The 20,778-nt window shown below is 38.8% G+C and overlaps 1 protein-coding gene across 1 annotated transcript in view; it reads left to right on the forward strand.

The window, feature by feature from the left end:
• The window catches only part of AOPEP (aminopeptidase O (putative)), a 187,457-nt gene that overhangs the window by 145,423 nt on the left and 21,256 nt on the right, over positions 1–20,778 (forward strand). Inside the window, exon 15 of the mRNA XM_069880603.1 lies at positions 14,684–14,800. Within this exon, the coding sequence (XP_069736704.1) occupies positions 14,684–14,800 (117 nt within the window). The remainder of the gene's footprint in view (positions 1–14,683; positions 14,801–20,778) is intronic.

Genomic DNA, 20,778 nt, shown 5'->3' on the forward strand with positions numbered 1-20,778 from the left:
CATTTTCAGTAAGTATACCCTTATCTTTTGGTCTTTTTCATGCGCCTTAACAATTTTCAGAGTATTTCAGCTGTTACTGGTTACAGCGCTTTTTTTGAATATTGGTGAAATTCCTTTCATATAATTTTCTTGCCTCTATTGTCCATTCACCTTGGTATTGGTTAAGAGCTTAGATTTGTTATGAATCACTTTCTCTAAGGATGTTTATGAAAGAAAATCACTGTTGGTTGTTCAGTTCAGTCATGATGTTAAAACAGTAATACTCAGCTGAGTGTATTTTACCTGCCAGTGCAGACTGGGCATTTACAGCACAGCTACAGCTGGTGTCTATTCCATGACTTTAGAGGTGTACAAAGTACAGGCAACTTCTTTAGGAACAGTTTACAGGGGGAAAAAAATGTATCTAATAACCATGTAATCAGTGACCTATGTCTGTTTGGATGTTTTTTCAAGGTTAAATTTTCTAATGGTGAAATCTAAGGCTGTTTAACATGTTTTTCCTTCTTTAAAGAGGATTATCCAGCTTCTCCGGCATTTAGACAAAAATAATTGGCAAAATGAAGGCAGATACACTGGCTCAAAGCTAAGCTGATCGTGGACAGGAGCTTGCTGAACAGTCCACGATGAAATGACTATAAGATTGCTACAAAAAAAAAAAAAGGAAGATAAATGGGAGATCTCAATGTATAGTCTCTGCTTTGCATAAGCCACTATAGCGTAAACAGTGTGGTTATAAGGTCCTTAACTTCCAGAAGAGCTGTTTGCTTTCAATTCCCAGCTTTCTGGGACTTGTGGGTATGTACACGTCTGAAGTCAGTACTGCAGCAGCTTCCCAGGCTGAAGTCAGTGATGCACAGAAACTGCTTTCAAAAATGTCATGTAATTGTAGCTGTCTGTGTCTAAAACTAAGGTCATGGTAAGAGGTGGAAGTGTTAGCTTTCCAAGAATACGACGTTTCAGTGTACTTTAAGCCTGGACTGGCTGAAGTTGTACACAAATGAATGAGTTCATTAGATTCTGCAGGTGATAAACATGTAATAGAAATTCCTTTGTTAGTATATAATGCAATATAGAATCCTTGTGTTTTGAGCTAGTTTGAGAAAATAATAACCATGCTAGTGCTGCAAAATTATACAGCGTGACTTTGCTATTCATTTATAAAACCCTGTAGTTCCCTTTTAAACAGGACACTTAAGAGGGCCTGATGCTGTAAACTTGTCAGAACACATAGGCTGCTGTTCCTTTCAGTGGAGGTACTCATGCACAAAAAGTTAATTACACCTTAGTGTTTGCAGGGTTGCCCCCATAAACACAGTTGTCTTGAACTTTTGGTGGGGTAGGTGATGATGTTGCTCAGTTTTTGAGAGACATATTTAGAGGGATGCTTTTAAACACGAGGAAAAAACTACACAGCAAACTAAATCCCTACTGCCTAGTGTGCAAGAAAAGGAAAAAAGTGCTATCATTTTCTTTGATGTTATTTAAAATGAAGCTATGAGGAGTTAATTTTGCTTGTAGAAAGTACTCCTTTAAGTAGCCAAAGCTATTAGCTTTCATTACCATAGCTGTCCTAATTTCAAAGAATTGCAAGCATCATTAGATGCATCCTAGAATAATCAATTGTTAAGTTTTCATTTCTAGAAAGTAAGAGTTCAGTTATAGACACTTGTTTTAAATCAGGAAACCACCTTAGACATTTTATCTGGAATAATAACAGTGAAAGTAATCTTTTATAAAGTCTTTTAAAGACGGAGAACTTGATACCAAGTTTCTTGCTGGAGGGAATTTTTATAGTTAAGTTATAAAGATCTGATAACTGCAGTTTATAAAGGAAATTTCAGGTCAGTTTTAGCCACAGCAGCACACACATATCTGAAATGAACTGTCCAAAGATTGATTTCACTAGCAAAGAGCTGGTGGAGTGGGCAGTTGCATTTTGCGTCTTAGCAGCCAGATCTATCCTAAGCAGATATTTCGCTCATACTGTGGAATTGGTTGCATTTCAGCAATCAAAAACATTCACTACTTACCTTAAATTAAGTTTAAATGATGATATTACCAAGCAATTTCTTATATTGATTATGGGATTATGCTGTCCCAACTTTTTACGTAAATTACTTAGTTCTGTCACCATGCACAGCCCTGTACATTATTGCTAAAGCCAACATTTCAGTCAACTATTTCCTTTAGTAGATAAGATTACGAGTTATTGTTGGAACACTGTATTTAACTTAGTGGGTTTCCAGCCGTTTGTATACAAATAATAGTCAACTGCTGCACAGTCAGCCCACTGCTTCCTGGCATTATCTGCTTGATTGTTTTCACATTTGCGTGTAACTTCAGTGAACAAGTGGCGGTCTTGTTCTCCTCACATGAGTAAATATCGCCTTATTGCCTTTGAAGGACAGTGAGAAGTCTCCTTCCATAAAGGCTATGGAATGAGGTCATAGGACAGCAGATTTTCCATGTATCCTTCCTGGAGGTCAATATTTTTTCCTCTCCCTGCTTACCCGAAGAAGTTGAAGTTAGGTAGTGTGCAGTCTTGGAAATTTGTGAAATGCTGTTTTGTAGAGGATAAGCTGCTGTGATATTAATGGCAGTGATGTGCTTGATGCCTGGTTACAAGGAATTCCCTCTGTGGCCCATAGTGGTTCCTCCAGGTCCACATAAAAAGGTCTTCGCTAACCAGGACGTTAAAGGTCTGAGGTAGAACCCAAAAGTGCATGGGTCAGGAGTGGGATATGGGGTGCTCTCTGCTCTACACACGTTAGATCCTTTTGCAAGAGGGAAAATAGCATGGAAATAAATTGAATAATTTCTAATGTTTATAGAATAAAAATAAATAGCAACTTCAGAGTGGGGCTTTTGGTTTAGGATTTATTATTATTTTCTGCAAAAACTGATTTATTCTTTGCATCCTTAGTCACTTATAAAGCACTGGAAATTTTCATGTCTTTAAAAATAAGGTTGAAGTAAATGATTGATGGAAGACATAGAAAGTCTGATTTGAAAATTGAGAACCTAGAACCTTCTTCCATTTCAGCAAGAACACTTGTCTTTGTGTCTGCTTCCAGCAATGAAGCTTTCAGTATGTGCGTTTTATAAGTACATTACATGATTTTGGGTTCTTTGGAATGTGACACATAAACCTAATGGGGGTGGGCAGGTATGAAACTAAGGTCTTCTAAGCAACTCATTGAATTTTTCTTACAGATATGTACAAAATATAAACCCAATACCCATTACCGCCACCATCAAAATTTTTTAAAAGTTGTGGGAATTGTTAAAATTTAATTGAATAAAAAAAAGGCGGAGAGCTGAAGAGACATAAAACCTTTCAGTGAGTCGTTATGCAAGCATATCTTTATATGCTTATGTGCATATGCAAATATTAAAAATGAGTGCAATAAATTACATTTAGCTGTATTTTATGAGAAAATGAACATATTTAAAGCCTCTAATTTTGCCACAACCGTGAGAGTGAATTTATGAGGGAGTTTGTGCCTTAAAAGTCATCTATTTTGTTCATATCCCTTCATCAACCTGGTAGTTGCTTAGTATGTCTGAAATTTTTTTTTTTCATTTGCATTGTCATAAAACAAGTACACATTTCTTTATTCACAAGAAAGTACTTATTTTGGTTGTTTTTTCAAGAGAGCACTTCAGAGGCTACTACTTTGGTGTAATTCTATTAAATTCAATAGAGTTGTTCTCCATAAAGCTGTGGCTATAAGTAACAAAACAAACCCATTATCTGAACCCAAAAATAATTATTAATGTGTCTATACGTGGAAGTACTGGTCAGTACATGTGATAAGACAACTTCTGCTTCCTTTTAATAATTCTCATATCTTTAGCATTACAGAAAGTCTTGTCTGAGAAACACAAGCAGAATGTAGCTAATTATTTCTGAAAACTTTAGTATTTCAACTAACTTTTAAGATTTGATTTGCTGGTTTTGTTTTACGTTTTTTTCTTTTTATGTTCTACTCCCATGCTTGCTAATGGTGTGCAAATCCTCTCTCAAGCCGTTCAATTTCTTGCATTCCTTCAAGCTAAAGATCCATAAGTCAAATTGCAGTTTGGAAAAGTTCATGTCCAGCAAGTTTCAACTTTGGATTTATTTTTATGGTTAGTTTTAATGCTTCTGTGTTGGATTTGGAGTGAGAAAATCTGGCACCTAGATCCTTGCTAGTAACCGAGAATAAAAAGTAATGGGATATGCTACGCTTGTTCTTTTCAATACCACAGTAATCACCATAGAATCTGAGTAGCTTCCACAAGTGCATTAAGCAACGAACTAACATCTGTCATGTGTTCCTCTCCTCTTGGAGAGAGCTGTGTGCAGTGAAGTGTTTTGTTTCGGAAAGGATTTCTTGGGGGGAAAAAAGGGATGTTTTGTTTTGTTTTTCTCTTTCATACAAATATATAGAAGTGTGTACTTGAGCAGGCAAAACTGAGAAATGTGCCATGCATCTGGAGTGAGAGGTGGTGATGCTGGTGACCAGTTTTTAGTTCACAGTTCCAAGTTTTAGATTGACCCATTAAAATGTTCAGGCTCCCTGTCAAGAAGTCTGTGTGTTTTGAGTGGAGAACTGTGGAATGGAGGAAGAGCCCAGCTGTTGCCTGTGATCTTTGGTCAGCAGCTGGAGGTGGCCTTCTCCGTGTCACCAGCGCAGGCTAGTGTCTGAGTATGAGAAGATTCTGGTGGGGACTAGTATAGAAACTAAAAGACCAATATGACAGGTGTGTGGTAACTTGGGTTGCTAGAGTCTGCGATGCAGCGTTCAGTACTAACTAACTTCTGAAGTGCCAAAAAGCTTAATTCTGAGGCACTGAGGTAATCAGGCTGAGAAGTGACAGCGGCTGTGGAACTGGAACACTTTCAGCTACGATGAAAGAATTTTCCCAGACAACTGGAGATTTTTAGTCATGGCTGTTGTGATATCAGTGAAAAAAAATTAATCCAAGACACTGATAGTGGTGGATTGACATGTCTGCGTTTTCAGTCAGTGGAGACTGTTTCATGACTGCACAGTCCATTTACTGCTCTTCTAAGTTCCCAGTGTCACCTACATAGTCTGAGGTTTAGATCTCATTTGTTACAGTCACATTTACTGCAAGGCTGTCTGTGATTAAGACTTCCTTGGAGCTATGTGTTTTATTTCTGAGGCTTGAATCCACTCAGTCAGGTTGGTTGCATTCTTAACAAATTAAAAAAGCCCCAGACAGCAACCTTCACCCCCAGCAGAGGTTGGAGTGGGCATGGTGTACTGGAAACACTGTTGTGAGCTTGCACAGGCTGTGTTGGGGACGCAGTGCATCGGTGCCAGGCTTCAGGTCAGAAGAAAATACTGCTTGCTGAGATTTGGAAATGCAGTTGATCTACGAATGTTAAAAGACAACTGACATAATTATGCATTAAATTACTCATCGCCTGTTCTGAGGTTGAAAAGGTAGAATAAAGAGTTGATTCCTGTGGATTCCAGGAATAAACAGTCAAGTAATGGAACTGCAGTTTCCTGTCTGTGCTTTAAGCCTTTCCTCCAGGAAGGCTTGTGACATCAGCATTTATGGTGAACCTTGGCCAGTCCTCCCTAGTGAAGCCTTCTGCCATGAGCTAAGTGGAATTGCTAAGGTTTTCTTCAGCATCATCCAGGCTGATGAAAGGTTGGAGAAGAATATTAAGTTATTTCTCATTGCTCTCCTTCTCCAGTTTCTTTCACTGAATGATGATGGCTACTTGGGGCAAATATACCTTTGTAACTGACTTGTTAGGAACATGTTTTGATGAATAATTCATGGTCTCTGGAAAACCTGAAAATGGTTAAGAGAGTTAGGCAACTACTAATGAATTCCCATAATCCTTGACAATCACAATCCTAGATGAACTGTGGACAGCAGGGTGCTGCATTAGTAGCCATAGATAGAACAAACTTCTGTTCTAGAATTTTCCATGAATATGCCAGGTCTTCAAGGAGAAAGAAGATACTTCTTGAAGCCAGGCTTTGCAAGTTCTATTGCCAGGATTTTAGACTAAAGAAGTACTTTACCTGCCCAGGATAGTTTCTAGAGATAGGATATGACACTTTCAGTGCTGGGTGATGAGGTTACTTGGCCAGTAATTTGCAACATAGCCAAGCTTAGCAAAATCAGTTAATTTTTGTTCGGTCTCAGGTTTTTATCCCTTTTTCTTCTCCTAGTACTTACAGTCAGAAAAATAAAGGAAGCCCATCTGAGGGTGCTCTCACTGGTGGTTGTGGCTAGCATACAGTGATATTGGTTATTCAAATCTTCAGATTTCACAGTTGGTGTACTGGCCACTGAAACACTGTTTATCAGTGTCTGCTGTAGTCTATAACGTTCTTCTAATGTCTCAGAGGTCTGTTTGCTTTTAGAGGGTCTAGATAATGGTCATTCAAGGTGAGATGTTTTTTACTGCCATTGATCTCAGCATCAGCACCTAGCCTGGAGAAGCTGGGACCTAGAGTGGTTTGGGTGGACAAATAAAGAGGCAGATACTTCCGCTTTGGCTTCTGCTGCCACATGAGCATGAACCTTTCCAGCAATTGCTAACTAAGACTTATTGGTCTTATGTATGAATCCTCTAATTTGTAGTAGTCTAAAAAGCTGGAAAATAAAATCAGAGTTCTCCTTGACTTTGTGTTTTGTAGTGACAGATTTTGTAGTGAGTTCAACCTGCTGAACTTGAAGTGCCTCTGTTAGGTCTGCTGTCAGATGAGAAAGTAGTCTTAGTGACAGCTGCTTTCTTATGGTTGGAGAGCACTAACTGTGGGGCTGACATTCTGATAAGCTCTCCAAGGGTGGAGACTTCTGAGATCCAGTGAAGGGGTAACTGAAGATCTTGCTGTTGCCAACTTCAGCTTTCGTTTGTGTCAGAGCAATGCTGGTTGTTCCCAGTGTAGATGAAACATTTCTTCAAGAAAACTAGGGTTAAGGGAAAGCTGCGTACAACATGACTGAACCTGTCATGGAAGCCACCTGGTTTTTATTTTGCTGGCTCAGCAGTATGTTACAGCATAAAGGTTTGATCATTTTTGACATTTCAGTGCAATTGTATTAGATTGCAGATGCAGAGTTTCTTTATAAGTGGATTTTCTCTCAATTAAGTAAATTATGGGAAAATATTTTGTGCTATAGCTTAAGAAGATGTTTAAGTTTATGGACTGGTAGCGATGGCTGGTCTTTAAAAAAACATTACTGGTAACACTTATATCATACACAGAATGTGAAACAGCTTTAAACTTTCTATTTTAATATATGTTGATTGAACATCAGCTAGATTGTTGATAAAATTAAATCTTTGCATTCTCATCTCGCAGTGTTGTAACACATACCCATAAATTCCCTATCTGCTTTTGCTTTCGTGTTCCCCTACAAATATTTTTCAGTGGGAAGAAAATAAGATGCTAAGTTTGATGCATAAGTTCCAAACACTTTGGTGTGTGTAATATGATGTGATTTGTACAATGATTTGTACAGTGTCAAAATCACATTGAAATGTTACAGGACAGATAACCTGTATGAATATGACAAAGCTTAAGCACTTAAGTAGTCCTAAAAGCCTTCCCCAGTTGGGTGTCTGTAACACTTAGGGGAGTGTGGCATTGGTTATGCAAACATTACTTGACAAATTGACGTTAATTTAGGGCAGATTTTGAGGAGGGCAGCTGAAAAAAGCAGCCCTGTTTTGGGAAGTGCTTGCTCATCAACAACTATTCCTTCAAAAACACTGCTCAGTTAGAAAATGTTTCCCAAGTTCTGTTGCTTAGTGAATGCGTTAGTGTTGCACATATCATGTGAAGTTATAATTAAAACCAAAGACATGCAAAAAAAGCCTTTTTGAACCACCCAGAAGCCCACCTTAAATTGTAGCTGTGTCATGGCATTTATTGCTTAAGTATATACAGCTGCACCCTGAATGCTGCTATTTTTGTCTTTATATTTGAAAAGAAGCATTTCTTTTATATTTAAAAGAAGCATTATTATCTACAACCTTATGTAGATAAGGTTGTTTGGCTTGTATGCATAGTTAAGTATTCGTGGTTCTTTGGGATGTGTCCTTCATCCAACAGTGTTTTTATATGCATGGCCAGAATAAATCAAACTTTATGTATGAGTAGATAGTGGCCTTAAAATTATTTCTGACAGAGGTAGTCTGCTTCAAAAAATAAGAAATCCTTACTTTTGATGTTATAAAGAGGAAAGTGGCTTGTAACTAAATGCAGGTGCAATTGTTTCTTTAATAAATTGCTCTCACTGCTTTTTTGTACTTCTATGAAGCAAGTGATACTAGAAGTAAATGTCCCAGAAACAGTATTTTGAAGTGTTACACAAATCAAATGCTGATTGATTTGTTGCAGTCATTAGTTCTTGAAGACTTTTTGAAGCAAAGTTGATAGGAATTTCTTTTGGATGATAAAAGTCCAGTACAATTCTTGGATTTTTTTAAATAAACACTGAAAAATGAGTTGCTCAGAAAAAAAAAACATCTAAGCAGAGACTGAGAAGAATTGCACACAGTGAGAAGACATTTTGTAGGAGTATAGTTCATAGGCAGGTGTGACTGTTATGGAGGTATTTATTTTGCTTTTAAATATAGTGAGGTCTAGATATTTCTCATAAATGCAGGAGGCTGGGGGCTGATTTTTCAGCAAGAGGGAAGTCATAAACAAACTGACCCAAATAAAGTTAAACAGAATAGTCTGCATCACTACACACTTCTGAAGTGTTGTCAGCCTCTGGCATAGATGGGTTTTACTTTGTGAACCAGTTCAAAGCATTTTTTTTTCAGCTGCAGATTACCTTATTCTCCTGTGTATTAATCAAACTGTAGACTAGTTCTTTCAGAGTTAGAGTCTCTTAAGTAGTGTATTGCGCTGTGGTAGTTAACAGCTGTTAGCGTGGACATTTTTATTGAATTCATATGTTACTAGATAGGAGTACATTTTAGCCCCTAGAGGAGGGGCAAGGGATGTGTGTTTCCGAGGGGGGCACTTGTTTTCATTTAGAAGAAGTTACTGTACAGGTGAAAACAGCATCTGAAGAATACTGTTTGAGGTAAACAATGACAAATTCTGTCTAAAGATGTTGTTGAGTAATAGTCTTTTCTTGAATTTTCAAGCTAACAATTTTCTGGATAGTTTGAGGAAGAGGGGGGGGTTGATTTACAAAGGATTTTTGCTTAATTGCAGAAAAAAAAAAGCCCTTGCAGAAAAAAGCACTCAGGGCAAATTGTCTATGTGTGAAGCTTATAACGTGAGATTCATTCAGGGATTTGTTTGATATTTTCAGAGTATAGGTGCAGAGATGGCCTGTCCCTACAAATCCTGTCTCCTGGACTAGTAGGAGTGCTTTCTTATCTGCAATTAATGAAAAAATTGTGTCCGAAGGGAACCATTCACTATTGAACTTCGGGGTGAGATTTTTCCTTTTCTTTCCTAAGAGAGAGATTAGAAGGAATTTGATTTGACTTTGGAAAATCTTGTAGAAATGTAAATGAAAAAGCATTTCATGTGGGTTTGGTTTTTTTGAAGGGAAGGAGGGGGAGACAAAACTGCCTGCTCCAAAGAAGTGCAGGGGAAATACATTGTGCCTTAGAAACATGAAACTTTTATGTATAATTTTCAAAGGTCAAATTGCTTTCATTCTCTTTTGGGCCTTTTTGTGTTGTATTTGAGCTGGCATTTTCCAGTGCACAGTAGTGACTTTTTTTTCCTTTCCTCCTTGTTTTTGCTCAGTGTAAACTGTTCCTTGCTGTGGTTACACAGACAAATATAGCAGAGAACCCTTTTCTGGGAGAAGAGTCTCCCCATGCATTTCTTAACCATTTTTGGGAAGAATCGACCTATCTGTGCATGCGAGAGGGGGGGACAGTAGCTGTAAATTGAAGTGACATCATATATATTACTCCCATTGATCCGCTTTTAGACTAGAGCCAGGATAAAAGGAAATGGCATCAGGGAGGAAGTATGCTCATTTAGGCACAGATCCCAGTGTGATAATGGAGTAATAATAGAAATCACGCCACTGTCAATCGGTTGCTGCATTAGTCTGAGGCACATTTCCCCTCTGAGGAGGCTTTCAATGACTTCATTGAAGTGCAGGCAGGAGCAAATGGGATATTCAGCATACCAGCTGTACTCTTTTAGTGATTTGTGTCCTGGCTTAGGGATGCAGTGCAAGTGCTGGTGCTGTGGATGCTCAAGTAGATATATCTGTGTCGCATTTCATGGCTGTGAAAGGTCAGTAGTCAAATCTTTCAGTGACATTTTTTCTAATATAGAGGGTGAATCTGGCATTTATTGCATTTGATAATGTAGGAACTGATAAATAAGCTCCTTTGCGTGGGTGGTCTTCTGGGATGTGAGGTCAATGACCTCTGTGGCTGCCATTCCAGATCTTTGAAGAGGCAAGATTTGTTTCTTTTGTGGTTTTTACAGGTTAGCGATAGGATTCAGAAAACTCTTGGTTTTGTTCCAAGATTATATGTAGAAACGCTTTCAAACCTACTAACATCTTAAGATATTCTTGAAACACAGTATAATGGTTTAAGTGTCTTGTGTACTGATATTAATAAAATATGAACTATGCTTTTTCTTAATTCGCAGATATTTAGTATACATTGAATCTTATCCCCAGTAAAGTGCTTTAGTAACGATCTGACTTACATTTTCAAATCAGTTAAATTTTTTTAAATTCTTCAATCTTGCCTTTTCCAAACACAGAACTGTTTTGGCACTTTGTTTCATTTGTAATTTGGTTTAGAGGTAACAGCCCGATTATTCAAACTTTAAAACCATCACGTCAGGTAACACTGGGCAAGCAGGAAACAAATGGCTATTTAGTGGCAGGAGAAAGTAAACTCTTTGAAAAGGCTGAAGAGTTACAGGAAAAGTTCTGCAGTTCTAAGGGCAAGATAAAGTATACAGTGCAGAGTCTCAGCTTTATAGTGTGGATGATGTTTAATTATATGGGATGTAATAGAAAACTTATGGTGTACTGGATTGCAATATATTAATTTATTCCTTCTTTGTAGTGTCAGTACTCACAGTGACTCACACTGGGGGAGGGGGAGCCCTGGGAAAAGTAATATGATTTCCATGTGGCAGGCATGGGTTGGGACAGAAGCAGTCTATTTTACAATACAAATGGATGCTATTTCAGCAATCGTTATCATAATGAAAACAATTTCTTGATACTCACAGCTTTTCCTGATTGAAGTAATCTACTTTAATAATGGCATATATTGACATATATTTGAGCATTTTGACTGAGCACGCCCCAGTACGTTTCAACGTGAGATTTTTATATATGTATATGATGTGGGGGAAGGGAGGGAGAGGCTTGATTGTTTGTTTTAACAAGTGTTTGGGGCGTTATGGTTGTTTTCTGTATGTTTTCAAGGTGGAGATAAACCTTGACAAGGTGAAGTTTATCCTGCTGTTTTGCTATATCTGTGTTCTGTGTTTTTATTTAATATATGTTAGATATTAAGTATGCATTCACAGCATATGATTTAGTGTAAAGCAAAATGACTTCACAATACTTGAAAAGAAAGTTACTTTTTGTTTTATCCAGTACTTATGTTATCCAGTATTTAAAAGCATTTTGTATTAAGCATAAAATAAACAAATGGAAATCAATGATGTGTTCTCAATGATGAGAACAATTCTCATGGTGTGGAAAATGAGAACAGGTGGGTGGGACAAATGAGGACAGTAGTGGGGAAAATTAAAAATAAGGGAATGTGGGGTTTTTGACTGAAAATTTGAGGTAATTTTATTGAATTTATCTATAACCATTAAAAAGCTGCTTTGGAGATGGTGTTGTTCATACTGCTGTGTTTGGAAAAACAGAAGATTTCAAAACCCTCAAAGGAGTTTTGTAGTAGTCTCTGTTAGGAAGCTTCACAGACATTCTGCCTCTTTGCTTAAGATAGGTTTTTCTCTTAGGCAGAGTCTCTTTTATTAAAAGGAATGAGAGAATGTTCCTGGTTTTATTTTGATTTGGAATTAGCAAGAGAACAAAATGCAGTAGCTGCGCCCACTAGTGCCACTTAGGTTACAAGTCTCTCAGCGTTTTTTCTGCTGATGCCCCTGCTATCTCTGCCCAATTTCACTAGCTCCTACCTTGGACTTCAGTTAAACCGTAAGCCAGAAACTGGTTCGTAGAGTCTCATCTTGGGCAGCTGGGACATGGGAAAATAACAGAAGCCATGGTCTCAGATTTTTTCCTCTGCAGTCTCAAATCTAAACTGATAAGAGTTTAATCTGTAATTCTTAGAACACTTCACCCATAATGCAACACTAGCCAGAGGTAAATTAAGGACATGGCTGTTGCTCTGCTGCAGTGCTTTTGTTGGCTTCAATGAGATTCTGTAACGTTATCTTAAAGAATAGCTTTCTCTGGGTGAATCTGCATAGCAATTATACTGGAGATACATTATAATATAAGAACTCTCACCTGCTCTATACCTATGTATTCAAGCAGCTCTTCTACAGTTTCTGCACATTACATATTGTTTTGCAGTCTTTGTACTTAGCAGGTAAAGCTGTGTAAATCATAAGTTATTCTGTGCATGGTGTTTTGCAACATTTCAGATTTTATTAGTGTTCAGAATGCATTCAGTTTCCAAGCAGAGCTGCTTCCCAGAAACCTTCCCTGTTTTATTTTTCAGTGCCTCACCATCCCCCAGGCAGCTGCTGTTGGACTGTACAATAAACATTTAAGATGGACTCTTAGTAGTTGTTCTGGAGTTGAAGTATTCAATATTTTTAAATAACTATTTTTAAACTCCATTTGTTGGCAGGCTTTGGTATCACTTAGAAAATGTTTCTCTAAAAGCCAGTAAGATGTGAGGTGTTTTCAGTCTTCAAGAATACAACTTTAATAATAAAAAATGGAGGGAAATCAAAATGCAGTGAAACCAAAGCATTAAAATCCTAGAGATCCTTTTTCCTCTTTATTCTGATTTAGGAACAAAGGCTAAGTTGTGTCAGACTAAAAGGAAAGAAAATGTAGTTATTAATAGCGATATTTCATGGATTAATATTTATCAAAAGATCCTTGGTATCTTCATGGACTTGCTGTTAGACATCAGGGGTCCAGACTTGTTCAGTCCACATAAGCAGCCTCGGCTTTGGTGTGTGTTGTTGAAAGAGGCATTTCCTATAGCCAACTTAATTTTGTATCTGCTTAGTGCATTGACGCAGCAGAGGGGGGACATGGGTAGAGAAGTGGGAGCAGAGTATCACCAAATGTGATAAAAGCTGTAAGTAGTCTTAAAGTAACAGGATTTTTTTTATTTCTTTAATCTGTCTGGAGAAGATTATGAGTAAGCAGTGCCGATTTCTTTTTGTGTGCAAAAACTTAAATTCACATTCTTTCTCCCTTTCCCCTTCCTCTTTTGGTGCCCTGCAATGACAAATAGTGGGGAAGGCCTTGGGACATGGAACAGACTTATGACTGATCAGAAGCCTGAACCCTTAATGTCCACTAGATGCTTCCTGGCAGCTGGTGTAATTTCTCCCTGAGCTCTATTTGAATAATTTATTTGTTTATCCAATAAGTGTATTAAACACACCACTTAAGCACTTGCTACATCAGACTTCTTGTGCTTTTTGTTTTTAGAATGGGTTAGGTTTAATCTGAAAATGATAAATTCTGAAGTCAGAAAATTAACTACTTAATATATATGCATGTGTATAGATACATATGTGCTGTGTGTGCCACAAACATAACATTAATGCATCTTTACCAGGTAATGATGGATGGTTTGTCACTCATTGCTCTAGAATATGCCTCACAATACGTTGTTACAATGCTTGTTTTGTGGGTCACTCGTTTGTGTTGTGTTTCTTTATTCACTGTAAAAATACCATGCAATTGCTCATGTGAGACATAAAAATGCCACTATTAAAAATTATACATTCATATGACTGCTTGATTCCTGAAATTATGCACTGTAGATTACTAAGTTTTTTATTCCTTCCAAGCCCAAACAAAATGGAATTCTTCAGCATATGCATTCCATAAAAATCTTACTTAATAAGCTGTGATTATATTTCAGTAAGATAAGCATGGTTTAGATTTGATCTAATTTCAGTAATGAAAACCATGGAAAATTAGTCTTAATTGGGCCCGAGCTCAGAGCCTTTCAGAACACAAACACAGAAACCCTGAGTTTTTTTCAGAAACCAGCTAGAAGTTCTTGTCATATTTCAAGCATGTGCTGGAAGTACACAGGTTATCACAGTATTCATAGAGTCAGAGAATGGTTTGAGTTAGAAGGGATCTCAAAGATCATCCAGTTCCAACCCATCTGCCATGGGCAGGGCCACCTCCCACTGGATCAGGCTGCCCAAGGTCCCCATCCAACCTGGCCTTGAACACCTCCAGGGATGGGGCAGCTGCAGCTTCCCTGGGAAACCTGTGCCAGTGCCTTATCACTCTCACAGTGAAGAATGTCCTCCTAATGTCTAGTCTAAATCTTCCCCTCTCCAATTTATTGCCATTCCCCCTAGTCCCATCACTACATGCCTTTGTAAAAAGTACGTCCCCAGATTTCTTATAGGCCCCCTTATCCTTTTAGGTTTGTTTCCATCTAATGGCTCAGTCAGTAGAGATCCTAATTCACACATGGCATTCATTTTTCTCTTAGCTTCTTCCTGACCAGCTGGTCTTACTTCTGGAGTCTCTCCTGGAGGAGAAAACGTTGTGTCCTGGCATATTGCAGTGCTTAGAGAAAACGTACCAGCTCCGGGAGCAAGACGCTGAGGTAATTCACTTAAAAAAAAATCTCCCTAATGTATGTCATCACATTGCTGAGCAGGAGTGATACTGTTCTGCTAGGTTCCAAGCTCATTCAAGTTCTTTTTTTCCGTATCTAATTCTGAAACTGCATGTTCTTAACTTCAGTATTGTTGTACCTTCAGATGCCTTAATTACTCCACATTTCTGTCTAGGTCCAGAGATGTTTGCATACTGCTGTGGCAGAAGATGGTGCAGCCTTGATTTCGTTGCTGTTGTGCATGTGCCTTGGGCAGCAAGTTCACTCAAGTGTTAAATTTCTCACTATGTCATGATGACTGTATATTAGAGCCCAGTTCATTTCAGTTGTGTGCATTGTCTCCAGATGCAATTGTGTCTGTTATGCTCTAAAATTATCCTTCCCCATGGTCAGTCCATGTTGTTCCTTTTTGTGTGCTCTGAATTCGCGCTCAGGATTTTGAAAAGTATATTTTTCAGAGGGACTACAGAATGTTCTGGTTTGAGGCATGAATGTTACTTCCAGTAAGTGCCAGGGATATTAACAGTCCCTGAGGAAAACACTGTTTTATATGATATTGTAAATGTGCCTTCCCCGTCACAGGCAAGTATGGGCTAGTGTGCCTGCTCCAAGGAGTTCAATGTCTTTGGGAGGCGAAGAGTAAATCCTTGTTGTCACACACATCAGTGGCTATTTTCTAGACTTCCATGAATTTCTGAGGCTGGGAGAGTTGTGACAACTAAGGCAGCAGAAATTGTGGCTGAAAGCACCCTTACAATGAGTCTTTGCTTTAAGTACGTAGTATTCAGGAGGAGAGGTAAGAAGATGAAATCACTCGTGAAAATAAAGGATGTGTAGATTTATATATAAACAAGAGTTAGTTATGAAATAGTGTACAATCAAAAAAATGTGCGATGAGGGAGCACAGTAAACTTAACATGACATTTGATTCTTGTTTCATTAAAAACTACTGTGAAGGCTGTGGAAAGTCCGTGCGTGACTTACCCTGTTATAATTAGAACTTTATGGCAATAATTAAAATTGGAGAAAAAAAAAAATCTCTCCTCTTACTCTTGTGCTGAAGTTGCTAGATGGATGCTTATAAACACTTGGGAATCCAAATATTAACATGGAAGACTGATAAAACAAAGTCTTGTCTTTTTCTCAGGAAAAAATGGACATTTCTGCTGTTGCCATTTACTACACCTTTTTACTTTTTTTGTTGATACAGGTTTTCAAATTCCGGGTTTGTTTTTAATTAGTACTTGAACCAACATTTCTATGTATAGGTATTGGAATATATTTTAATCACATCTGAACACCAGTGAAATGTCAGGGGTTCTATAATGGGAAGAGGGAATTAATAGGGAGATAGATCAAAGCAGTAGCTGTGGTGTTGCTGCTTCATGCCTGTAGCTTGTAAGCATCAGGCTACAAGCTTTGATTTCTTACGTTTTTCTTTCTCTCCCCTTTGATGCTTTTGTTTTTCCTTATTTTGTCATATAGAAGTACACAAGCAATCTGTCAGATTTTTTTTTTTTAAATACACAAGATCATGGCCTCAGTGAAAGGAACATAATCTCCGTTTTATTTTACAAGGTGAAACCAAGGGCTTAGCAGGCTTGAGAAATGCAACTAAGATAACATTACTGTTTGCTTTTTTACAGTCATGAGACACCGGGCACCTACAGTCTTTTAAAGGGAACATTAGCTTACACTCCCTCATGTACCTGAGGGAAGGACTTTTCATGCAGAAGGGATTTTTCTTGTTATGACCCCGGGAAAAAGAACCATATAGCTGAGCTGTTCTTGTCTAGATTTGATTTGTGAAGACATTAATCACTTACAGTGATCCTGTTGTGTTACTGGATGTGTTACTGGAGTTCAGATGTGCTCAGTAACTAAATGTCAGAAATGGATCATTAAAAATACAAGCCTAAAAAGTAGCAGACAGACTGATAAGAAAACTGTCAATGTCAGATGTTTTAGTCAGGATTTGTGTAAGTAACGCTGTCAGCTGTGTTCCATCCAGCAGATGAAAGTTAAGAAATAAGAACTTGGTTTTTGAGGTTTTTTTTAATATTTGACAAGTAGCTTCTAAGTTTGAGTTAATATTTTGGTAAGCACTAGCAATCATATAACCAGTAGTATGTGAGAGTGGTACACACAGAAGTTTGCATTTTAAACAAGGTTTTGTCTTAAAAACTACCTAAAATGCCTGCACATTCGGAGTTGGAAGTCTTTCCCCATATGTATTGTAGGTAGCTAAAAGGCCTAATTACATGTACATGTGCTGCTGAGTACTCTCGCAAGGGCAAGAATGTTCTGTACTTTGTAGTATGTGCAAAAACTAAAGCATTTGGATAATCTCACCTCATCAGATAAGGGTGTTGGAAGCTGTAAAGGTGTCAGTTGCCTGTTGCAGTTTACTGTTGGGTTGAAATCAGTGGAGAACCACTTCTCTGTCTCTGCTCATTTTAAAGGACCTGAATGTTCTGTATGGACGCTTCAGTGCTGTAGCACACAGGCATTGAATCACCGCACCGAGGCTTAGCACTGGGAGAGTACTGGGGAAAAGCTGCCCAAGGTTTCCTGAGCTTGGTTGACTGGAAATGGGATATGTGTCCATTGGACTTGTTGTGTCTTTGCATGTCTTTACAGTTCCACAAATGCTGCAAGAGAGCCTGTTATTGGGGGGTCATTTTGTCATAGGCAAGAACAGCGTGGGAAGTCCTGGTTCAAGTTTCTTAAAGCTTTTGTATCTGCATTTCTGAGGCATCTTTATTTCGACTTTAAAGTTCAGTTGTTGGAAAACTGTGTGCACCTGGTGGTGTCTGCACTTGCCTACGATGACGTGCAGGTCTGTCCTCAGTCAGTGAAGTTTGCCAATAGCACTGTTCAGTACTCCTGACCACTTGTTACCACATGCACATCCAGTCTTACTAACGCAGAGGCACACCTTAGGGTTTTGCAGCAGGTTATCTGCCTTGTTTTGATTCCTTCATAGCAGCCAGGAGAAGAGTGAGGTGTGAGTCAGCCTTTGCCTGGAATTTAACTATTGATCTCTCTTCAAGGAGTGCTCAGCCTGCATCCTTCCTGGGGTCTCCTCAGCAATTCCTGTCCCATCTCAAAAATGGTCTCACCACAGATATGTAGCTTCAAAGGAGGTAGGAGGTCACTGGTAGCCTCTCCCTTCTTAGACAGACACTGATTTGAGTACTTTAGCTAAAATAATTAGAGGTTAGATAACATATTTCTGATTGATAGTGATTTATTATAATCTCTGAAAGCAGCCATTTAGCTGCAAGAGCCAGAAGTGAAATTCTGATGGCTTACTCACATTTCAGCCTGGTCTGCCTCCAGTCTTGGATGCTAAAAGAGGCTTGTAGAGCTCCTGCCTAATTTCAGAATTTGTGACTCTCTATTTTTTTCAGTCATTTCTATAACAAGATCATGATTTCTTTTTCCATTTACTCTTCAGACTCTGAAACTTCCAAGAAGGCACAAAACTGCAGGTTTGTTTTTCAGTGATTAAACTCACTGTTATGAATTATTTGAGCTATGAATTATTTGAGCCCGTCATGGCTCAAACCTTGTCAAGCAATTGGGGCACAATTACATGGAAGAATGATTGTGTCTTCAGTTTTCTCTTCCCATTCCCTATTTTCTTGCTGCGCTGCTTCATGCTACATAGTGAGGTGGCTCACAGACAGGCTACATCTCCGTGACATACCAAATCCTGTGTCTAAGAGAAGCATTATAGAAACTGGTTGCAGTTTGAAGGTGCAAAGTCCAGCTGAAGTTCAGCTGACTGAGGAGAATTTAAAGCAGCTGCAGTCACCTTCAGAACAGTAAGATACTAGAGTTAAGGAGGGTCGGCGGTTGGATTTTTTTTTGTTTCTTTCTGAGGTAGCTGTTTAATGCAGGTTGTTTTTTTTTTCAATATCTAGCATCTGGCACAACATGGGGAGTTGGTCTACATGGACAGTATTTTTTTAAACTGTTTGCCTGATTTTGACAACACTTTTTGACGTGACTGTGCAAGCTTATTTGTGCATAGTGTGTTGAGAACTTTTCGGGTTTTTTAAAGAATTTGGAATTAGTTAGTTACAACTATCTAAAGACAACTGGGAGCTCTGGATAACATGCAGTGAATCTGTTACCTAGAACAAGTCTGTGATTATTTCCATAATTACTATTTCAAAATCTTAATTTGGTCAGGAAAGGCCTGTCATGTCTGTGTATTCAACATCACAGGACAGCACAGTAGGCTGCAGAATGCAAGAAAGTCAACAGAAAAGATCACTAAGGCCATAGGAGCAGGACGTTGGGTGTATGCGACGCTTTCAGTCCTATGTAAGACTTGACAATATTTCTGGAAGTGTGTTTGACTTGTTGCTGAATTATCTAAGACCATGTGATAAAAAATACATAATGTGGATGAAGCAGAAAGATTTATAGTGTATTTCCTGAGACTTTTCACCTTAGAGTTAGCTTTTCTTTCTTTCCTACTGCAGACATCACTTTTTTGTACATTATCTTGCCTGCACAGCATATGTAAAGCTGCTTTTTTAGCTTTCCTTCTCTCAGCAGGTTAGCTGCAGTGCACTTCACTTACATAATGCTTCCACTGTATTCAGGATCATAATGTGGTATATATGGGGAAGGAGAGGAGACTATAACTGTTCCTGCAGAAAGTGGGAGTAAAATGAGTTGAGATCATAATATCATCAGTCACGTGGGTGGCATAAAGCCATTCTCATACAACTACTTCATTGTGCATGAGGTCTGCGTGTGAGTCCGGGGCTATAAAGTAGTGGCATCTTATTTCACTGACAGAAATCCAGTCATGCTAATACAAACCATATAAGGTGCTTGGCATCCTGAAAGTGGTGAGAATTGAGCTTGGGACAAAATAACTTTGCTTCATTGATCTTTCCTAGCCCGTGAAAAGCTGGCAGACATGGAAGTACAAATGGATTACAATACAATATCTGTCTTGCCACTTCCCATCTGATGGTGACGGCATGGAGCTGAGCACATTCTCACACAGCGTTATTCAGCTGTCAGGCCAGTTGTGGCTGGGCATTGTTGTAAGGCACCCTTATGGAACAGAGCTCACTAGAGTGCACTGTAAAACTGAGTGAGAAAAGGGAACTGCTCAGGAAAGGTCAGTCTATGCTTGCCAGCAGACAAGGCACTCAGTCCTCCCTTGGGGCAGGGGCTAAGCAGCAGTCTCCAGCTTTTGAATGAAATTAGCAATGTATTGCAAATACCTGCACGGGCTTGCCAGTCCTTTGTGACTGGACGATGGAGCAACAGATAGGCATGTTTCTGATAGTGGTCTTGCAACCAAACAGGGAGATACAGGATCCTTTTCTGTAACCTATGTCGTTGTTGGTATGAAACACCAATTCAGTAGATTAATCAGATAAAACCTTGAGTTATTGACCATATACAGGACATTACTTTCTTAAGAAGATAAGTGAATATAATAAGTTTTTGTTTCTGCAAAAGTAAAAACAGTTTTAGTATTCATTCCAGATTTAAACACACAGCATATAATTTAGTTACAACTTGAGTCACAGAATCACAGAATCACAGAATAACCAGGTTGGAAGAGACCCACCGGATCATCGAGTCCAACTGTTCCCATCAAACACTAAACCATATCCCTCAGCACCTCATCCACCCGTGCCTTAAACACCTCCAGGGAAGGTGACTCAACCACCTCCCTGGGCAGCCTGTTCCAGTGCCCAATGACCCTTTCTGTAAAGAATTTTTTCCTAACGTCTAGCCTAAACCTCCCCTGGCGGAGCTTGAGGCCACTCCCTCTTGTCCTGTCCCCTGTCACTTGGGAGAAGAGGCCAGCACCCTCCTCTCTACAACGTCCTTTCAGGTAGTTGTAGAGAGCAATGAGGTCTCCCCTCAGCCTCCTCTTCTCCAGGCTAAACAACCCCAGCTCTCTCAGCCGCTCCTCATAAGGC

The sequence above is a fragment of the Phaenicophaeus curvirostris genome, chromosome Z (genome assembly GCF_032191515.1).
Source record: "Phaenicophaeus curvirostris isolate KB17595 chromosome Z, BPBGC_Pcur_1.0, whole genome shotgun sequence".
In the NCBI taxonomy this organism is placed as follows: Eukaryota; Metazoa; Chordata; class Aves; order Cuculiformes; family Cuculidae; genus Phaenicophaeus; species Phaenicophaeus curvirostris.